This window comes from Salvelinus sp. IW2-2015, linkage group LG16, assembly GCF_002910315.2.
Source record: "Salvelinus sp. IW2-2015 linkage group LG16, ASM291031v2, whole genome shotgun sequence".
In the NCBI taxonomy this organism is placed as follows: Eukaryota; Metazoa; Chordata; class Actinopteri; order Salmoniformes; family Salmonidae; genus Salvelinus; species Salvelinus sp. IW2-2015.
The window spans coordinates 42,630,711-42,647,897 of record NC_036856.1 but is presented as its reverse complement, the minus strand read 5'-3'; the positions used below and the strand labels follow the sequence as shown (position 1 = coordinate 42,647,897).

General features: G+C 42.5%; 1 protein-coding gene across 1 annotated transcript in view; it reads right to left on the bottom strand.

The window, feature by feature from the left end:
* The window catches only part of LOC111975516 (1-phosphatidylinositol 4,5-bisphosphate phosphodiesterase gamma-1), a 93,576-nt gene that overhangs the window by 41,351 nt on the left and 35,038 nt on the right, over nt 1-17,187 (bottom strand). Inside the window, exons 4-7 of the mRNA XM_070447452.1 lie at nt 13,887-13,971; nt 13,707-13,787; nt 13,547-13,581; nt 13,226-13,298 (exon numbers count right to left, since the gene is read on the bottom strand). Coding sequence (XP_070303553.1) covers nt 13,226-13,298; nt 13,547-13,581; nt 13,707-13,787; nt 13,887-13,971 — 274 coding nt within the window. The remainder of the gene's footprint in view (nt 1-13,225; nt 13,299-13,546; nt 13,582-13,706; nt 13,788-13,886; nt 13,972-17,187) is intronic.

The window sequence follows — 17,187 nt, the reverse complement described above, 5'->3', positions numbered from 1 at the left end:
GCCCAGTCGCCAACACAGTCTGAAACCACGGCAATGACCAAGTGCCTGACCTAACCTCGCCCTTCCCCTAGCATCGTACTCCCGAATTTGTGTAGAGCCATGAACCTACAGACACGGTCACCCCTAGGGAGAACACAGTGTTTCCAGATCACGCCAAGGTTCTTCACTCGCGGAGAACACAATGGATGTCAACCGTATGGCGAGACATGAACGGCATTCCATTCCCCGAGAAAGGCACTCCTCTCTCAAAGGTTCACTTGAATTACCTCTCAATCACACTATATGGGGGTCTGCCAAACAGCAAATGCATTCACCACCTGATTAAACAGAGGGAAAGGAGAAAAATGCTGTGTCCTCTGCATACATACCTATAGGAGAGACCATGTGAGCATATACAGACCCAATGACTTGGGATAGCGAGATAGAAGCCTAAACAGTACCGCTGGAGCACACCCATTGAGAGCACGTCGGAGACAATTCTCGCCCACGCCACCTTAGACGACCTGTCACGTAGACGGCAATCCAGCGGGGCCCGCGCCACCTGCCAGCTCGAAGTGAGAGGAATCTGAGGTTCACATATCCCACAAGCACCGAAATAGTCTAAAGAAGAAGCAGAGGAAGATATTAGCTTACAGCGAGCGCCTCCGTACACAGAAAGAGCAGGTCGCCGTTGAATGACATCTGAAAACCTGACTGATTGGATCATCAGATTATATTCAATTTGCCACAAACTAGAAGTAGGGAGATCTTTACGTCTCTTGTGACATAAAGCCTTCGCTATATATAATCACCAAAATAAAAAAATTCCTCTGGAGGTCTGCCACCTTAATACATCGCTGATAAAGTAACCAACAACAGAAATTTCAACTTCCGTGACATATCCCTCCAGTCGGACGGCCGCGTCTGCATGCATTTCTTTTGCTAAACAGCTACGTAAAATAAATAGGATGGCCTTGCATGCCTACCAGTTATCACTGAATACTCTACCTTCAGGTGAGCAACTACCTCAAAGACCTCCTCAATATTAAACATTGCCACCAACTTGATGGGCGACAAATACACACCCCACCTCCCTTCTGCCAATTACCTGTATCATTCAACACCATTAAACTGCAGCGATGCCAAATCCAAAACAAAATCCCAAATTAAATCCTCAAACATACAGCTATTACACCATTTTAAAAGACACTTGTTAAATCCCAGCCAATTCCGATTTCCAAAAAGTTACCACGAAAGCACAACCAAACGATTGTTTCATCGAACCAAGTCACAAAAAAACACCATTGTCCAGCCAACAAAGCACCCAGTAACAAAAACAGCAACAATAAAAAATCACAACCTTTTCTATAATCTTCATCAGAACACTCAAAAATCTCAAAATTCTGATTTAGGCAAGACCCAACTGTATCACTCGGCAAAAAGACTGAAGACAATGGCAACGCCCAAATTAAAATAATACTATTGAAATTACTATAAAAATCAAAACTTCATTAAATCACACATGGAAAATACCAACAATAAACACACTTGTTGAATCCAGCCAACATTCAGAATTCAAATAGCTTTCACCCTCAAAAACAACGATGCTATTTCAGCATAGCACCATATTAAACAAAAGAGGAGAACCATCCAAGCCCTGCAGCGACACAAACGCAGAAATCAAAAATATAATTCATGCCTTCTATTGAAAAGCTCTTGCACTCCATAGTTCCCATACAAACATCACAAATGGTCCTTTTATAATTCCGTCCTATACCCATCCAAAATTCAATGATTGCACGTTTGACCAAATACACCCGGTTACCAACTTGCTCAAACGTGAGACACAGAAAAAATCTCTCAAAGTTCCCTGGTAAACTTTCCAAACAAAATCATACTACGTTGATAATACAACTTTAGTATTTTTCACCTTTATATGATCAATCAAATTTGCAAGCATGCATATTGGGTTCAAACAGGATTAAATCATAGGTAGCATGCCTCCTGTTTATGACCATTCCAGCAACACCTGCGAGCGCCTCACTTAAACAAATGCCTATTTCTTCATACACCCAAAAGGAAATAAACCCTCAACCTATTTCCCGCACTGTGACATCAGAAGCATTAGAACCAACAATTCATAATATCTCCCCAATATAAGCTCATGAAAAGACATGACCTCAACAACAACAAAAAATCTGAATGTTCCCTCTGTTTGCCTCCAACATAATCTGTTAAACTCAGGAGCAAATTCAAAACATTAAAAACGACCCTAATTCCATCCAAATCTACTCAATAATATGCAATCTATCTCCTCGGGGCATGAGAACTGCAGTTGGGAATTGCGGGTATGCTTTTCATCCCAAAGTGAAAATCGCCCCCCTACCCTAGGGAAAGTAAACAAAATGCAATGTGGTGTTGTAAAACTGTCCCACTTCCCTTAGGCAGGCACCAAAACCAGCATGTATCACGTCTTCACTGTCTTCTTGCACAATATCACCTGGACTCCCTCTGCCTATCACTATTCCATTGATCTTGTCGTCATATGCAAAATTATCAGCTTTAACCTTTTGTGTGTATATCTTAGGTTAGCCATACTGCATATCTGGACAAACTATCCACAATTGTCACTATAAGATGTATACGACAGATAGACGGTTAGACTAACCGTATACTACCTTGTTATAAGTAAAATATCACACCCTATGCTTTCCGTCTCAAGGAAAGCTACCAAAGCACCTATATAGGCGGCATCCATGCCGCAAGCCTCTATGAAAATTTGGCTAGGAGACAAAATTAATAGTAAAAAGACTCATTTAACCAGGCGGAAAAAACACCTTACCATGCCTTTATTTATTCGTTATTTTTAACACACACAACCCTCCCTAAAGCAACCCTCCCCCACCCATACAAATTGAACTTTCCCTAACAATATACATGGCAAAACTATAAAAAAAAACGTCATTCAAGTTCAATGACTCATGGCATATGTATACCTTACAAATTTAGTTCCACCCACTCTGCCAAGAGTTGTGAAAATGCACTTTGATAACCCATTCACTTCCGTGTAAGAGTATTTCATAACATGACAAAAATATGATTAATGTCCTGGACTCAAATTCATGTCTTTTTCCTAACATATCATTAACCTTTTGCTTCAAATAGTAATTTCACAACCTACAACATCTGAATAATAAAACACCAAGCTCTATGACACTGCTTGTAGCATTCGACAAACCTTTTCGATTTCACATTTAAATTACGTCTCCCTATGTTCCGCGCGTCGCAAAAATGTACATTTTAACGAACTTAAATGTTAAAGCTTGAAAACAAACCGGCGTACCACTTCTCATCCCTCTACAATTCACTGCATATATTTTCTGTATCACTTTTTCTTTCTCACCATTTTCCTTCTCTCCCAATCTGAACCATTAATTAATCCCCCTCAATTTACAAGGTTAAAAACTCCATACATAATGATTATGATAATAGTACCATTGTTTCTTATATGTTATCCTACACTTAACAGTTCTACACATTGTCAAAATAATTTTGATTGACACACCACTATAATAAGCTGATCAAGCAAATCAGTTTTACTCTATCAGCAATCCAATCAAAAAATATTTATGCGAAAACACAGCCCACCACTTTGCCAATCAAAGACCCAGCCACCCACTTTCGTTCGGAACCCACTTCATGTTTCGCAGCCAAAGTAGTACAACATACATTTTAACTAGAACTTTCAAGGCAAATCTAGCTAACTATTTTCAATTGGGCCATTCTTTCAAACCCATCTAGCTAATTGCTTTAATCTAGCCTCGCATACACTTTTCCCTTGTTTTTGAGTCAATGCTATTTAACTGCTATACCAACCTGCCCTACTCCCAATCTCATCATCTAGTACTATTTCTATACACGAACTAAATACATTTCAAGTTGACAGAAATTATCTGATTTAAAAACCTAAAAAAATACCATGTAATTTCAAGACACAAAAACACATTAATAATGGTTCCGCCAACGTTCCTAAAACCTTTCTCTACCCTTCCATGCACCCTTCATTGCTAAGCTAAACTTATTTTAAAAAAATGTCATTTTCCTTATTAACTAGACCAACGTCCCTTAAGAACAAATTTTATATTACAATGAATGCGATTCGCTAACCCGGACGACACAGCCAATGCCCTGCCACCTAATAAGATTCCCAATCCCGTCCTAGTTAACTACAGGCCCTTTCTAATCCAGCGTGACTCTCTTGCACAAAGAATGCAGTGCCTTAGAATGCTGGCCACTGTGAAAGCCCACTAAACAATAGCCTCACGTCATTGACACAACCCTGTCTTCCCCATTCTGAAGAAAAACTGCGTGAACACACACTTGAATACACCTATCAGCTCCATTAGGCACAATAATTGCAATCTATCTCTGAAGCCTTGGTAAAACCGTGTAAGATAAATTCATAACTTTCATATTCCATATTCTACCATTTATCAAATTATCCCCAACCTGACCCAGATCGAATTATACTAGACTCTTTTGGATTCCGAAACAACACTATTGTTGATGTGGATGCACGGCCTACTGTGGTTCCAAACCAACAGTGTTCTTCCGCTCGGTCCTCAACAGCACAGCTAGAAGCTTATAAAGCACAACCATTTCGAGCTCTCCTTGCATAAAAATACTAAAACTTGCAACCACCTTTGAAGTGGTGTGTCCACTAAGACACCCAGTTAAACCTCTTACTCAAACCCTGTAATTTTTCATCGTATGATTCCACCTACCCCCAAAATGTTCCATTAAGTATTATCTCTAACTGAAGTTTTTTTTTTCTCCTTCCAAAAATTTGCAAACGATTTCTTCTACAATAACAAAATGAAATCCACAAGCAACCTAAATCTTAAAACATGGCACAACAAAGCAACAATAATGGTCTGGATTCCATCTTCTCACCGGAATCTGCTTGTCCCACCATGAGCTAATACTTTACCCAAATCTCCAAAGGCTCCCAATTCTACCATTATTGAATATGCTCCTCAATTTCTCCTGTAGAAACATCAACATTCCAATTCCCTGATTGTAAAGAGTTAACTGTGAATCATAACCGAACGAAAAGAGCATAATGTATATATGGAACTCAGTTCCTTATTTGCGACAGCTCTTTAAATAAAAGCAAGCAACATACACATTCCCCAAGTATTTTTTATTATGCCCTTACACTAGGGAAAACCCAAACGAAACACACACAACATCGTGTTGTTTGACAGCTTTTCATTAGATGAGGAGATGATTATGATACTAGCAGTCTGGAAGATAGGACATCCAACCACTCCTCGTAATGCATCAATATACTTAACAGAGCATTACACGGTGTAGCTCAGGCCAAGATGACTGCCCAGAAATGGACGGCACACAGCAGATTTCCCAACAGTTCATTCCATTTACAATACTTATCTAACTATTGTTTGTCATATCACACAAAGAACCTGAACCATGAGATGGGATCATTTTATACTTTTTAAAATTATTCCTTCTCCATCGCTCCTTCTCCTGTACTCAGCCTCTCCTGCTAGCCGCAACCTCAACCCTCTGATCCCTTACCCCATCTATGAACATAAACAATGCTCTCTGTAGTTTTGTCTTTTCAGACACCTGATAGCAATACCAAAATCCTACCCAACTCGACCTTCACCTTTATCACAACATAACTTACCAGACAAAGGCACGTAGACTTCACTGTTCATAAGAATTCTCTTCATAAGAACTATTCCTCTCTCAATAAATTATTCCTCCATCCTCGCACTTCCTTCCTCAAAAAACAACATTCGAACGCGCTCAGAGACCAATTTGAAGCTTTTCCCGATCCACCAATCCGCTTGCAGAAAGAGATGCAATAGAATTATTGAAAGACCCCAACTGACCCACAACACACCGTCAGTAGCTTTAGTCCCCTATTGACCTCTGCCCTTATTCTAAAGCCCTTGTGAACTATAGTAGCTATTCTAAGGCATAACCTTCATCCCTATTCTAATATGTCTTACTAGCTAATGTAGGTCTGACTCTGCAGCCACCAGTACTCCCTGCCTCAAAGTTTAACCGCAGGAATTTAACAAATCCTCCAAGGACATCTACCTCCACACATACCAGACAAATATGTTGATCCTACTGCTGCCACTCCACTAACTAACACATCAATTATCATTCAATTCCATCATTACAACTGGAATCAATGAAAAAATGTAATGTTTGCAACGACCAACATGTATCTATATTCTACTTTTAGGGCTTACTTTCTCCTCACATCAAACCGCACTCAACCCACCTCCATCCATCAAACAGACAATAATAACATACATTACAATAAATGTATGAACAGCGTCTACCCTGTATCTTCTGCTCTTCTTCATATTGAACCCGGTCTTTCCAGCCCCCAATTGATAGGCATCTGTTGATAACATTACTTCTCTCTACCACACCCAGCACCCTGCGCATCAGTCCCCTTCCAGCCTCAACACCCAGTTAGAACTTACGAATACCAAAACCCATCCTCCAAAGAGTCACATATGACCCGACCTGGTCCAACACTACACACAAGATGTCAGCAACTCTTTACTCTCTCAGAACCTCTTCATCATTCCTCACAACAGAAAACCAGCAACATAAAAGGAACTTATACGGGTCGATAATAAACACGTACTGTAATCATGGCCACATTTTCATGCCTCTAGCGCAACACCAATGCTGATACCGTTTTCAAATGAGCCTCCTAACAATTTGTCAAAACACCTACCCATCAGAAACACCAAGTTGAAACCTTAAGTGGCTGACTTGAAGATCAACCCACATCTCTTTTGTAAAAATAGACTTGTGCCAATAAACCGTAAAAACAAAGTAGAATATAAGCCAACACTTTATTCCCCACAGGATCCTCCCATATTTACTAGGAGACCAAAATGTCTTACAAAAACACCATGATGGGTTTGACCAAAGAAAGGAGTATGTTCATGAGACGCTCATCTCGAACTTTCGACTTCATGACAGCACAAATAAAGGGCAGAACGGTACAATTTAATATAGACGATTTATGAAATTCAGAACAACAATTCTTCTTAAATATTACAATTGAAGCTGGTGTCAAACTTGGCCTTTTAGTCCTTCTTTAAATATTGAACAAACCCATGACTAAAAACCTCCTCACTCAAGAGCAAAAAAGCACAGTAGCACCCAGAATGTTATAATGTGATGTGTAATATAAATGCTACCGAAAGTAGGCCCAGTGCCCTTGAAAATGCATCATTTATGCTTGAAATTAATCCTCTCAAAGCTACCCAATGTTGTTCAATTCAGCCAAGCAGGAGCTTAGCACACCAGATTCCATTCTTACTCACTAACACCACCCCCCCACACTGTATCATAGGTTTCTTCAACACATCTGTTATACTGTACGGTTCTTATTCCATCTGTAACTTTTTCATATGTCCGAAAACTGCCTTGCTTTATTCTTGCCAGTCCAGTTGAAATAGAAAACTTGTTCTCAACTTCCCTACCTGGGCTAAACTCAACAGTACAAAAAATAAAAAAAATGGCTGTGACTCGTCTTATGACATCTCGCCAGATGTCACACAGCACTTGCCACAAAGTCATAACATCTATTTAACCTAACCCTAACTTTAAGACACGCTAAACCCTAATCCATATCCCTAACCTTAAATGATACCAAAAACTATTGTTTCCATAATTTTACATAGACAGTTTGACTTGTCAGCTGCCCATCTATGGCAAAACCAATCATTTCATCTTCCAACAAAAATCATGACCATAAACACTTCAACATCCACTCACCCCATCCAACTTAGACCAGGCATTCAAATCTATGTTCACACTCTGTCTAAACAATACCCACCCAACCCCACTTTACAATTGTCTCACCATTTATACAGATGCAACAACATAATTTACCTTCTTCAGGGCAAGCACCGCACTACTCCCGTGTAGCACAATCTCCAAGAAAACAGAACGCTTCTCCTATTCTACCACCTCAAATACCCAACCACATCTGGACTGAACTTTCACGACCGTAAGAACATACATATACAACTAATATCATACTTCTTAAACGCGCGGAAACACCAAACAACACATTTTTTCGGAAAAATTAACCTTCTCTTCCCATCTCTGCAGCGCCTCGACCCGTGATACTACAGCAACAAGAAGGCCATCTTCCCAGCGGCACCATACACCCCAAAACTGCCCTCCCTGAACGAACCGTACTGAAGCTACCCAAACTAACAGCCCTACTCCCTCTGCGGGACGCTATACCCCTGAAATACACCTATGAACACATAGCACCTGGTCGAATATTCATTATGCAAATACCTCACTTCCGTAAACCAAAACATCTTTACACATACTACCACTCACTAACAAACCCACCACTTCAAACCGCTTTATACAACCAATCCCAGAAACACCACATCAAATTATTACCAGACACCAACCTCCACATCGCCTGATACTTCCTTCCTCTTAATTTAACTAACAAGAAATCAACCCCATTTTATGCACTGAATTACAATCATATCCTTCCTCAAATGCAATAAATCCTATATAAAAATTAATTGATTTCCTTAGATGCTTGCCTTGTTCAAACTACACTAAATCACCCATATTTGACTTCCTCCCATCTTTAAGCCTTGAATTTAAAAACGGATTCAAAATTAGTTTTTTCAACCTGCCTACACCAAAACCCAATAATGTCAAAGAGAATAGTTTTAAAATTTTACAAATAAACCCTCGAAATGTCTTGAGTCAAATTTAAACCCATGATTTCTATGCAAGCACTTAAATAAGTCAACAGTAAAAATCATATCAATCACGAGTTGCCATGACTCACTCTCAAATATGGTTTAACATATTTTTGAATGACTACTGCACTCTACCAACACCATCCAATTCATATGTAACCACGACCCTCAGCAAGCACAGTGAAATCTCAACATGATTCAACCACACAAACCAGGCAGATTGTCCAATGCCTCACAAAGCACCTAGAGAAAAAAAACTAAAGAAAAAAAAACAACATTGAATACCCCTTTGTAGTGGTGAAATATCATATACCTTATTGATCGGGCGAACAATGTTATCAAACACCCCATCACTACAAAAGATACACGGCTCCTATCCCATAACTCGGTTCCGGAGAGAACGAAACCGCTAATATTTCACCATCAACCTAATCGCTATCTTAAAGCAGTAATAGTTCATTCTCCTTGCTAGGCGAAAACTGACCGAATCACATTTACACTCCACAATACTAACCTAATTACAAGGTAGTAAAAAAAACCGCCACAGAAAAAAATATTACAAAACATTTATCCTTTCAACAAGACACTAAACTAAGTAAAATGCCCAAAAAATGCTAAAATATTACCGTATTTTCTGCAATAGAAATGGTCACCCTGGCCAAATAATCTAATGCAACATATACGAGTACCACCTCAAAAAAATATTCAAGCACTTGCTCATTATGTTATCGCTTCATCACCATTTGTTAAACGGGCATTTTCAGGAAACATGCGAAAAGGCAACGCCGCAGCCAAAACAAACACACATACGGAACACTCCATTATTTTCAATATAGTGAGTCTTGCAGCATCCATTTTATAAACTCAAGCGCAAAAAAGACATGTTCCGCTTCACTGTCAAGCTTAAATTCCACCAAATTTAACTGTATAAATATTGTAAATATCCAGCAACTCAGACCAACCCCGAACAATTCCACAGACTACAGGCGAACAAGATTTTCAAACACTCTCGATTTTGCAGTCCCTCCTACTTACAAATTCATTTCATACTCTCTTTTTTAATTATTTATCAATAGTACACTTCAACTGTCATTTAGAGACCGAATCTTTAAACAAATAATCCAGGGCAAACTCACTTTCATGATTTTATTAGTTACACTACTCTTTATTGGATAAACTATCCACTTCCTACCAACCATTTAGAATCCGCGCTCCAACCTGTTATTTTCTTTATAGAAGCCCTCTGTTCTCCTAACTCACTTACCGTTACTCAGCACCCTCGTCCCTTGCAAACTCTACCTGCCCTCCTACAAAACACTTCCCCACACACTCACATCAATACCGACTCCCAACCTCTTCTCAATGCCAAGACCAAAACATCTTTCCAACCGGAACATCATGGTGGTCTCGGTATCATGTTATACTTTAACCTTGCACAAGGCCCTCGCGCTACTCACCACAATAGACAAGCACTTTGAGAAGCACACATGATTAGAACCCCAACTGGAAGGAAGTCAAGAACGGTCACACCTGACTCCATACAGGCATCCACCTCTCGCCCTTCCTCTAATCAACGAATGCACCGCCGCCAACCCGTCCCGTATCAAGCCAAATCAAAGTTCGCAGAGCACACCACTCTGTCGCCTTTATCTCCAACGGTGCACGAGATCCATGTACGGAGACGAGTTGACAGGATGTGCCTGGTGCATCACAAGAAAGATGCTACGAGCTTGAAATCAAGCAGTGCTCAGCATGTAAGTACGGCTGTGCGTCATTCAAATCCTGGGACTCATCATCTCCCCACAACCTCAAGTGGGGAGACAACAGCACAGTTGGTCGACCAAGACAAGGCACAACAGAGGGCCTGCCGTCTCTTTCTTAAGCGTCAGCCGAAAAACTTTCACAATACTCGCACTACTACACCAGCCATCATCGACCCATCCTCACCTCCTCGATTACTGTTCTGTTCGGTCCTCTGACCTGGATCCAAGGGAAACTGCAACGTGATTAGTAGAAATTGCGTAGAGGCAGTCAGTCCGAACTGCTAACCTAGCCCTCCAATCCAAACTCACGATTCCAGACGAAGAAAGCACAGAAAATACATCACACGACCACTTATAACACAACGATCACGTCACCTCTTCCAAAGCTCCCCTCTGGCGAACGTTCAGGCAATGCCAACCAAAACCTCCTAAGCAACCTGAAGCAGCTTCTTCTCCCATGCTGTGACCCTGTACCAACCCGACCACCTAACGTCCACCATGACTCTTCTCGATTCATGCTAATGCACTCTACAATACCGCACTGTAGCCCACCCTGCACTACTAGCAACCTGATAACATTCAATGCACCCGTGCAATACTTCACACACTAGATCTCACTAAACCCTACAATACTGCCACACTGTCTATGCACCTGCAATAATCACACTGTCTATGCACCTGCAACTATCACACGTGCAATCTCGCAACCCTGCAATACTAACAACACTGTCTATGCACCCTGCGTCAAACTCACACTGCTGCTATGCCACCCTGCAATACTCACACGGTCTTATGAACCCTACAATTACTCACACTGTCTACTGCACCATGCAATACTCACACTGCCTATGCACCCCGCACCTACATCACACTGTCTATGCACCCTGCAATAATCCTACACGTCTATGCAGCTTGCAATAACTCACACTGTCTATGCACCCTGCAATAATCACACTGTCTATGCACCCTGACAATACTCACACTGTCTATGCACCATGCAATACTCACACTGTCTATGCACCCTGCAATACTCACACTGTCTATGCACCCTACAATAATCCACACTGCTATGCCACTCCCTCAATAACACACACTGTCTATGCACCCTGCAATAATCACACTGTCTATGCACCCTGCAATACCACACTGTCTATGCACCCTGCAATACTCACACTGTCTATGCACCCTCGCAATACTCACGCTGTCTATGCACCCTGCAATAATTCACACTGTCAATGACACCTGCCCAATACTCACACTGTCTATGCCCCCTTCGCAATACTCACACTGTCTATGCACCCACAATACTCACTCTGTATATGCACCCTCAATACTCACACTGGTCACTAACCCTGCCATACTCACACTGTCCTCACTGCACCTTCGCTAATCAGCATCAAGCACTGTCTATCACCCTGCAAACTCACTCTGTCTATGCACCCGTGCGTACTCACTTTGACTCCTAGCATAGTACTATGCCCATGTCTATACTCACCCTGCCATAGACCCTGCTACCACTGTCTATGCCACCCACAATACTCACCGCTGCTATGCACCTGCAATATACTCACGCTGCTATGCACCCTGCAATACTACAACACCTGTCTATGCACCCTTACACTACTCATCAATGTCTATGCACCCGCAATACTCACACTGTCTATGCACCCTGCAATACTCCGACTGTCTATGCACCCTTAATACTCACACTGTCATGCACCCTAGCCATATACTCACGCGTCTATTGCACCCTCCAATAACCACGCTGTCTGTGCAGACCTGCAATACTCACACCTGTCTATGCACCCTGCAATACTCACACTGTCTATGCACCCTACAATACTCACACTGTCTATGCACCCTGCAATACTCACACTGTCCATGCACCCTGCCATACTTACACGGTCTTTGCACCCCGCAATAATCACACTGTCTATGCACCCTGCAATAATCACACTGTCTATGCACCCTGCAATAATCACACTGTCTATGCACCATTCACTTTCATCCTAGAACTGCACATTGCTCTTTTCACTGCCCTTTGCGCTCTGCCACGGACTAACTATATTTCCCCCATTGCATATATTCATGTCCATGTAGTTTTATTCATACATCTCTACCTGCATAAGTTATAATGTAGCTGACTGTATATGGTTTGTAATGTAGTCTGTAGTTTTTAGCCTCAGTGTTCATAGTGTAAATTATGCGTCTATGTATTTTGTCTGTATATTCTGTTTATTGTCTGTCTGTGTATTCTGTTAATTGTCTGTCTGTGTACACCAATAAAGGTGATTCTGATTCAAGAAGAATACAAAAGAAATGTGAGGTGGGGAGATGGATAGACATCAAAGAAAAGGAGGAGATGCTGATACCTGTTCAGACAACACACTCCTGGTGGCAGTATGTATGTACCCTTTCAGTTTGTTTACAAACTGTCAATAAACTCATAGAAGTAGTAGAAGAAGACATTGAGAACATTAAAATGGAGATAGTTCTCAATGGCACTGTCCATGCTATCACATAAACCATTAGTGCAGAGATGCAGAGATTAGCTCTCTAGTACATCTCTAGAGAGCTCATACAGTTACAGACAGCAGCATCTGTTTCACTGAGCAGGAGACTCTCACAGCAGCACTGTGTAATACGTTAACCGTGAAGCACGTGAAAATGTGCCAGTACCTTCTGATCCAGCTGTAGAAACTTCTGGAAGTCGTAAAAAGAGATCTGACACAGCTCTGGTCTGTCCACATTCCTACACACACACACACGCACACGCAGGCACACACACACACACCCACACACACACACACAGAAAATGTTTTAAAGGGCAGTACAATATCTATAGGTTACCTCTAATTAGTAGGTTGAGAATAGAGGAGAATAAAAAAGAAATGTGAGCTAGGAAGATAGATAGACATCAAAGAAATGGAGGAGATTTGGGAAGACATATTGGGACAATAGGAGGTGGAGGAAAAGAGAAGAGGAGGAGGTGGGACTCACCGGAGGGGGAAGGAGAGCTCCAGCTGCTCAATGATCTGAGGGAACAACGGGAGAGCCAGGTGAGGGAGGGGTACACAGGGCATGGAGTGTGTGTGTGTATTTGTGTGTGTGTGTGCATGAGCATTTGTGTGTGTGTCTACGTATATTTTCTAATACTCACACTCCTCTGTGCGTCGAACATCAATGTTCTGTAGAGCTGAGCAAAGTGAGGGAAGGAGAGATCACACCTGGCTTCCACTTCCTGTCCAGACAGGAAGTACACAAGTGATTACATGTACAAATCATCTCATTTAAAACTGTGGCAGCCTGTACATGCCTGGGGATTTCTATCATCTATTACCTGTAGCTTGTCTTTGAGGAAGCGCATGTTGGGGACTCTGTAGTTGATATGAGGTAACAGGGCCTTCACATCCTTTACTGTAATACTGGACAGGACAATACAATAAAAAAACAAGAGATTTAACAGAGACAATAGAACATTACTGACTGGACAATAAAATGTTACATCTATTCAAATCAGTTTGAATTGTCACTCTTCCATCAGGTCCAGTGACTTGCTCAGTACCTATCTGAACCAGCAGGGGAGGTACGTTGACCAAAGGAAGGATTACAGTATTATAGTTCTGTTAAGTTGTATTTCAGTCTGTTTCCAGCAAGAACCATAGTAGAGTAAAGTTATGTTTCTAGCCAGAGCTAGAATGGAGTTTAGTTATGTTTCCAGCCATAGCAAGTGTGGAGTTTAGTTATGTTTCCAGCCATAGCAAGTGTAGAGTTTAGTTATGTTTCTAGCCAGAGTAGATTTTAGTTATGTTTCAAGGCAGAGCTAGAGAGGAGTTTAGTTATGTTTCCAGCCAGAGCTAGAGTGGAGGTTAGTTATGTTTCCAGCCAGAGCAAGAATAGAGTTTAGTTATGTTTCAAGGCAGAGCTAGAGTGAGGTTTAGTAATGTTTCAAGGCAGAGCTAGAGTAGAGTTTAGTTATGTTTCAAGGCAGAGCTAGAGTGGAGTTTAGTTATGTTTCCAGCCAGAGCAAGAGTAGAGTTTAGTTATGGTTTCAAGGCCCGAGCTTAGAGTGGAGTTTTAGTTATGTTTCGCAGCAGACAAGAGTGAGTTTAGTTATGTTTTCCAGGCCAGAGCTAGACTGGAGGTTTTAGTTATGTTTCCAGCAGGGCTAGAGTGGAGTTTAGTCCATGTTTCAAGTCAGAGTAGAGTGGAGTTTAGTTTGTTTCGAGCAAGAGGTAAGCAGAGTTTAGTTTATGTTTCAAAGACAGAGCTTAGAGTGGAGTTAGTTAGTTTCCAGCCAGAGCAGAGTAGAGTTTAGTTTATGTTTCAAGGCAGAGCTTAGAGTGGAGTTAGTTATGTTTCCAGCCAGAGCAAGAGTAGAGTTTAGGTTATGTTTCAAGGCAGAGCTAGACGGAGTTTAAGTTATGTTTTCCAGCCAGGGCTAGAGTGGAGTTTGTCATGTTTCAGGCAGAGCTAGGTGGAGTTTAGTATGTTTCGAGCAAGACGGTAGAGGAAGAGTTTACGTTATGTTTCCAGACAGAGCTAAGAGTGGAGATTAGTTATTGTTTTTCAAGGCAGAGCTAGAGTGGATTTTTTTAGGTTATGTTTCCCAGACAGAGCTAAGACGTGGGAGTTTAGTATTGGTTTTCAGACAGGGAGCTTAGAGTGGAGTTAGTTATGTTTTCCAGCAAGAGCTAGAGCAGAGTTTAGTTATTTCAGACAGAGCTAGAGTGGAGATTAAGTTATGTTTTCAAGGCAAGAGCTGAGTGGAGTTTAGTTATGTTTTCCAGACAGCAGCTAGAGTGGAGTTTTAGTTATGTTTTCCAGACAGAGCTGAGAGTGGGAGTTTAGTTATGTTTTCCAGACAGAGCTACGAGTGGAGTTTAGTTATGTTTCAGACAGAGCTTAGAGGGAGTTTAGTTAGTGTTTCCAGCGAGAGCTACGATGTGGAGTTTAGTTATTTTTTTATTTATGGAGTATCGCAGTTCCTGTTTAGTTATTTTAGAGACATAGCTAGACTGCATTTAGTTATGGAATAACATACAGTTCTGTTTAGTTTCGTGATTAGAACAGAGCTAGAGTGTTTTAGTTATCCTGAGTATCAAGTTCGTTAAGTTCGTTTAGAACCAAAGGAGATTAGTTTTTAGTTGGGAGTATCTCAGTTCTTGTTTAGTTCGTTTAGAAGCCAGAGCCTGAGAATTAGTTTAGGTTTATGGAGTATCACAGTTCTGTTGTTAGTTCGTTTAAAAAACAAGAGTGCAGTTTAGTTATTGAGTATGTCACGTCCTGAACTAGTTCTTTTTATGTCTCTATTTAGTTTGGTCACGGGTGAGTGGGGTGGGCGCATCTTAATGTTCTTTTCTATGATTGTTGTGTTTCTATGTGTTTGGCCTGGTGTGGTTCCCAATCAGAGGCAGCTATCTATCGTTGTCTCTGATTGGGAGCCATACTTAGGTAGCCTGTTTTCCAACTATGATTTGTGGGTAGTTGTTTTCTGTCTTTGTATTAGTTACCAGACGGAACTGTTTCGGTTGTTCTTTGTTTGTTTATTTTGTATTTTAGTGTTCAGTGCATTTTAATAAAATTACGAACACTTACCACGCTGCACATTGGTCCGATCCTTCCTACTCCTCCTCAGACGAAGAGGAGATCCGTTACAGAACTACCCACCAAAAAAGGACCAAGCAGTGTGGTAACCAGAAGCAGAGGGTTCTGGAGTCCTGGACTTGGGAGGAAATACTGGAAGGCAAGGGACCCTGGGCACAGGCTGGGGAATATCGCTGCCCCAAGGAAGAACTGGAGGCAGCGAAAGCTGAGTGGCGGCGATATGAGGTAAGGCAGCGCAACAGGCACGAGAGGCAGCCCCCCAATTTTTTGGGGGGGGTACACGGTGAGATTGGCGGTGTCAGGCGATAGACCTGAGCCAACTCCCCGTGCTTACCGAAAGCAGCGTTGTACTGGTCAGGCACCGTGTTATGCGGTGGAGCGCACGGTGTCGCCAGTACGCGCTCATAGCCCGGAGCGCTATAGGCCAGCCCCACGCAAGTGCCATGCGAGAGTGGGCATCCAGCCAGGGCGTGTTGTGCCGGCTCAGCGTGTTTGGTCTCCGGTACGCCGTTTCGGCCCAGGGTATCCTGCGCCGGCTCTGCGTGCTGTGTCTCCGGGGCGCTGGGAGGGTGCAGTGCGTCCTATGCCTGCGCTCCGCTCGTGCCGGGCGAATGTGGGCATTGAGCCTAAGGTAGAGGTGCGAGTGGTATGCACCAGATCTCCAGTGCTCACCCACAGCCCGGTTCAACCTGTGCCTGCACTCTGGAGGGTCCGGGCTAAAGTGGTCATCCAGCCTGGAGGAGTGGTGCCAAGGCTGCGCACCAGAGCTCCCCCACAGCCCGGTCCATCCGGTGCCTCCTCTACGCACCAGGCCTCCTGTAGGTCTCCCCAGCCTGGTGGGTCCTGTGGCAGCCCCACGCACCAGGCTGTCTCTCCGTCTCCTCCCTCCAGGTTCTCCCGTCAGTCAGGAGCTGCCAGAGCCGCCCGTCAGTCGGTAGCTCCCAGCGCCGTCCGTCAGTCAGGAGCTGCCAGAGCCGCCCGTCAGTCAGGAGCTGCCAGAGCCACCCGTCAGTCAGGAGCTGCCAGAGCGGCCC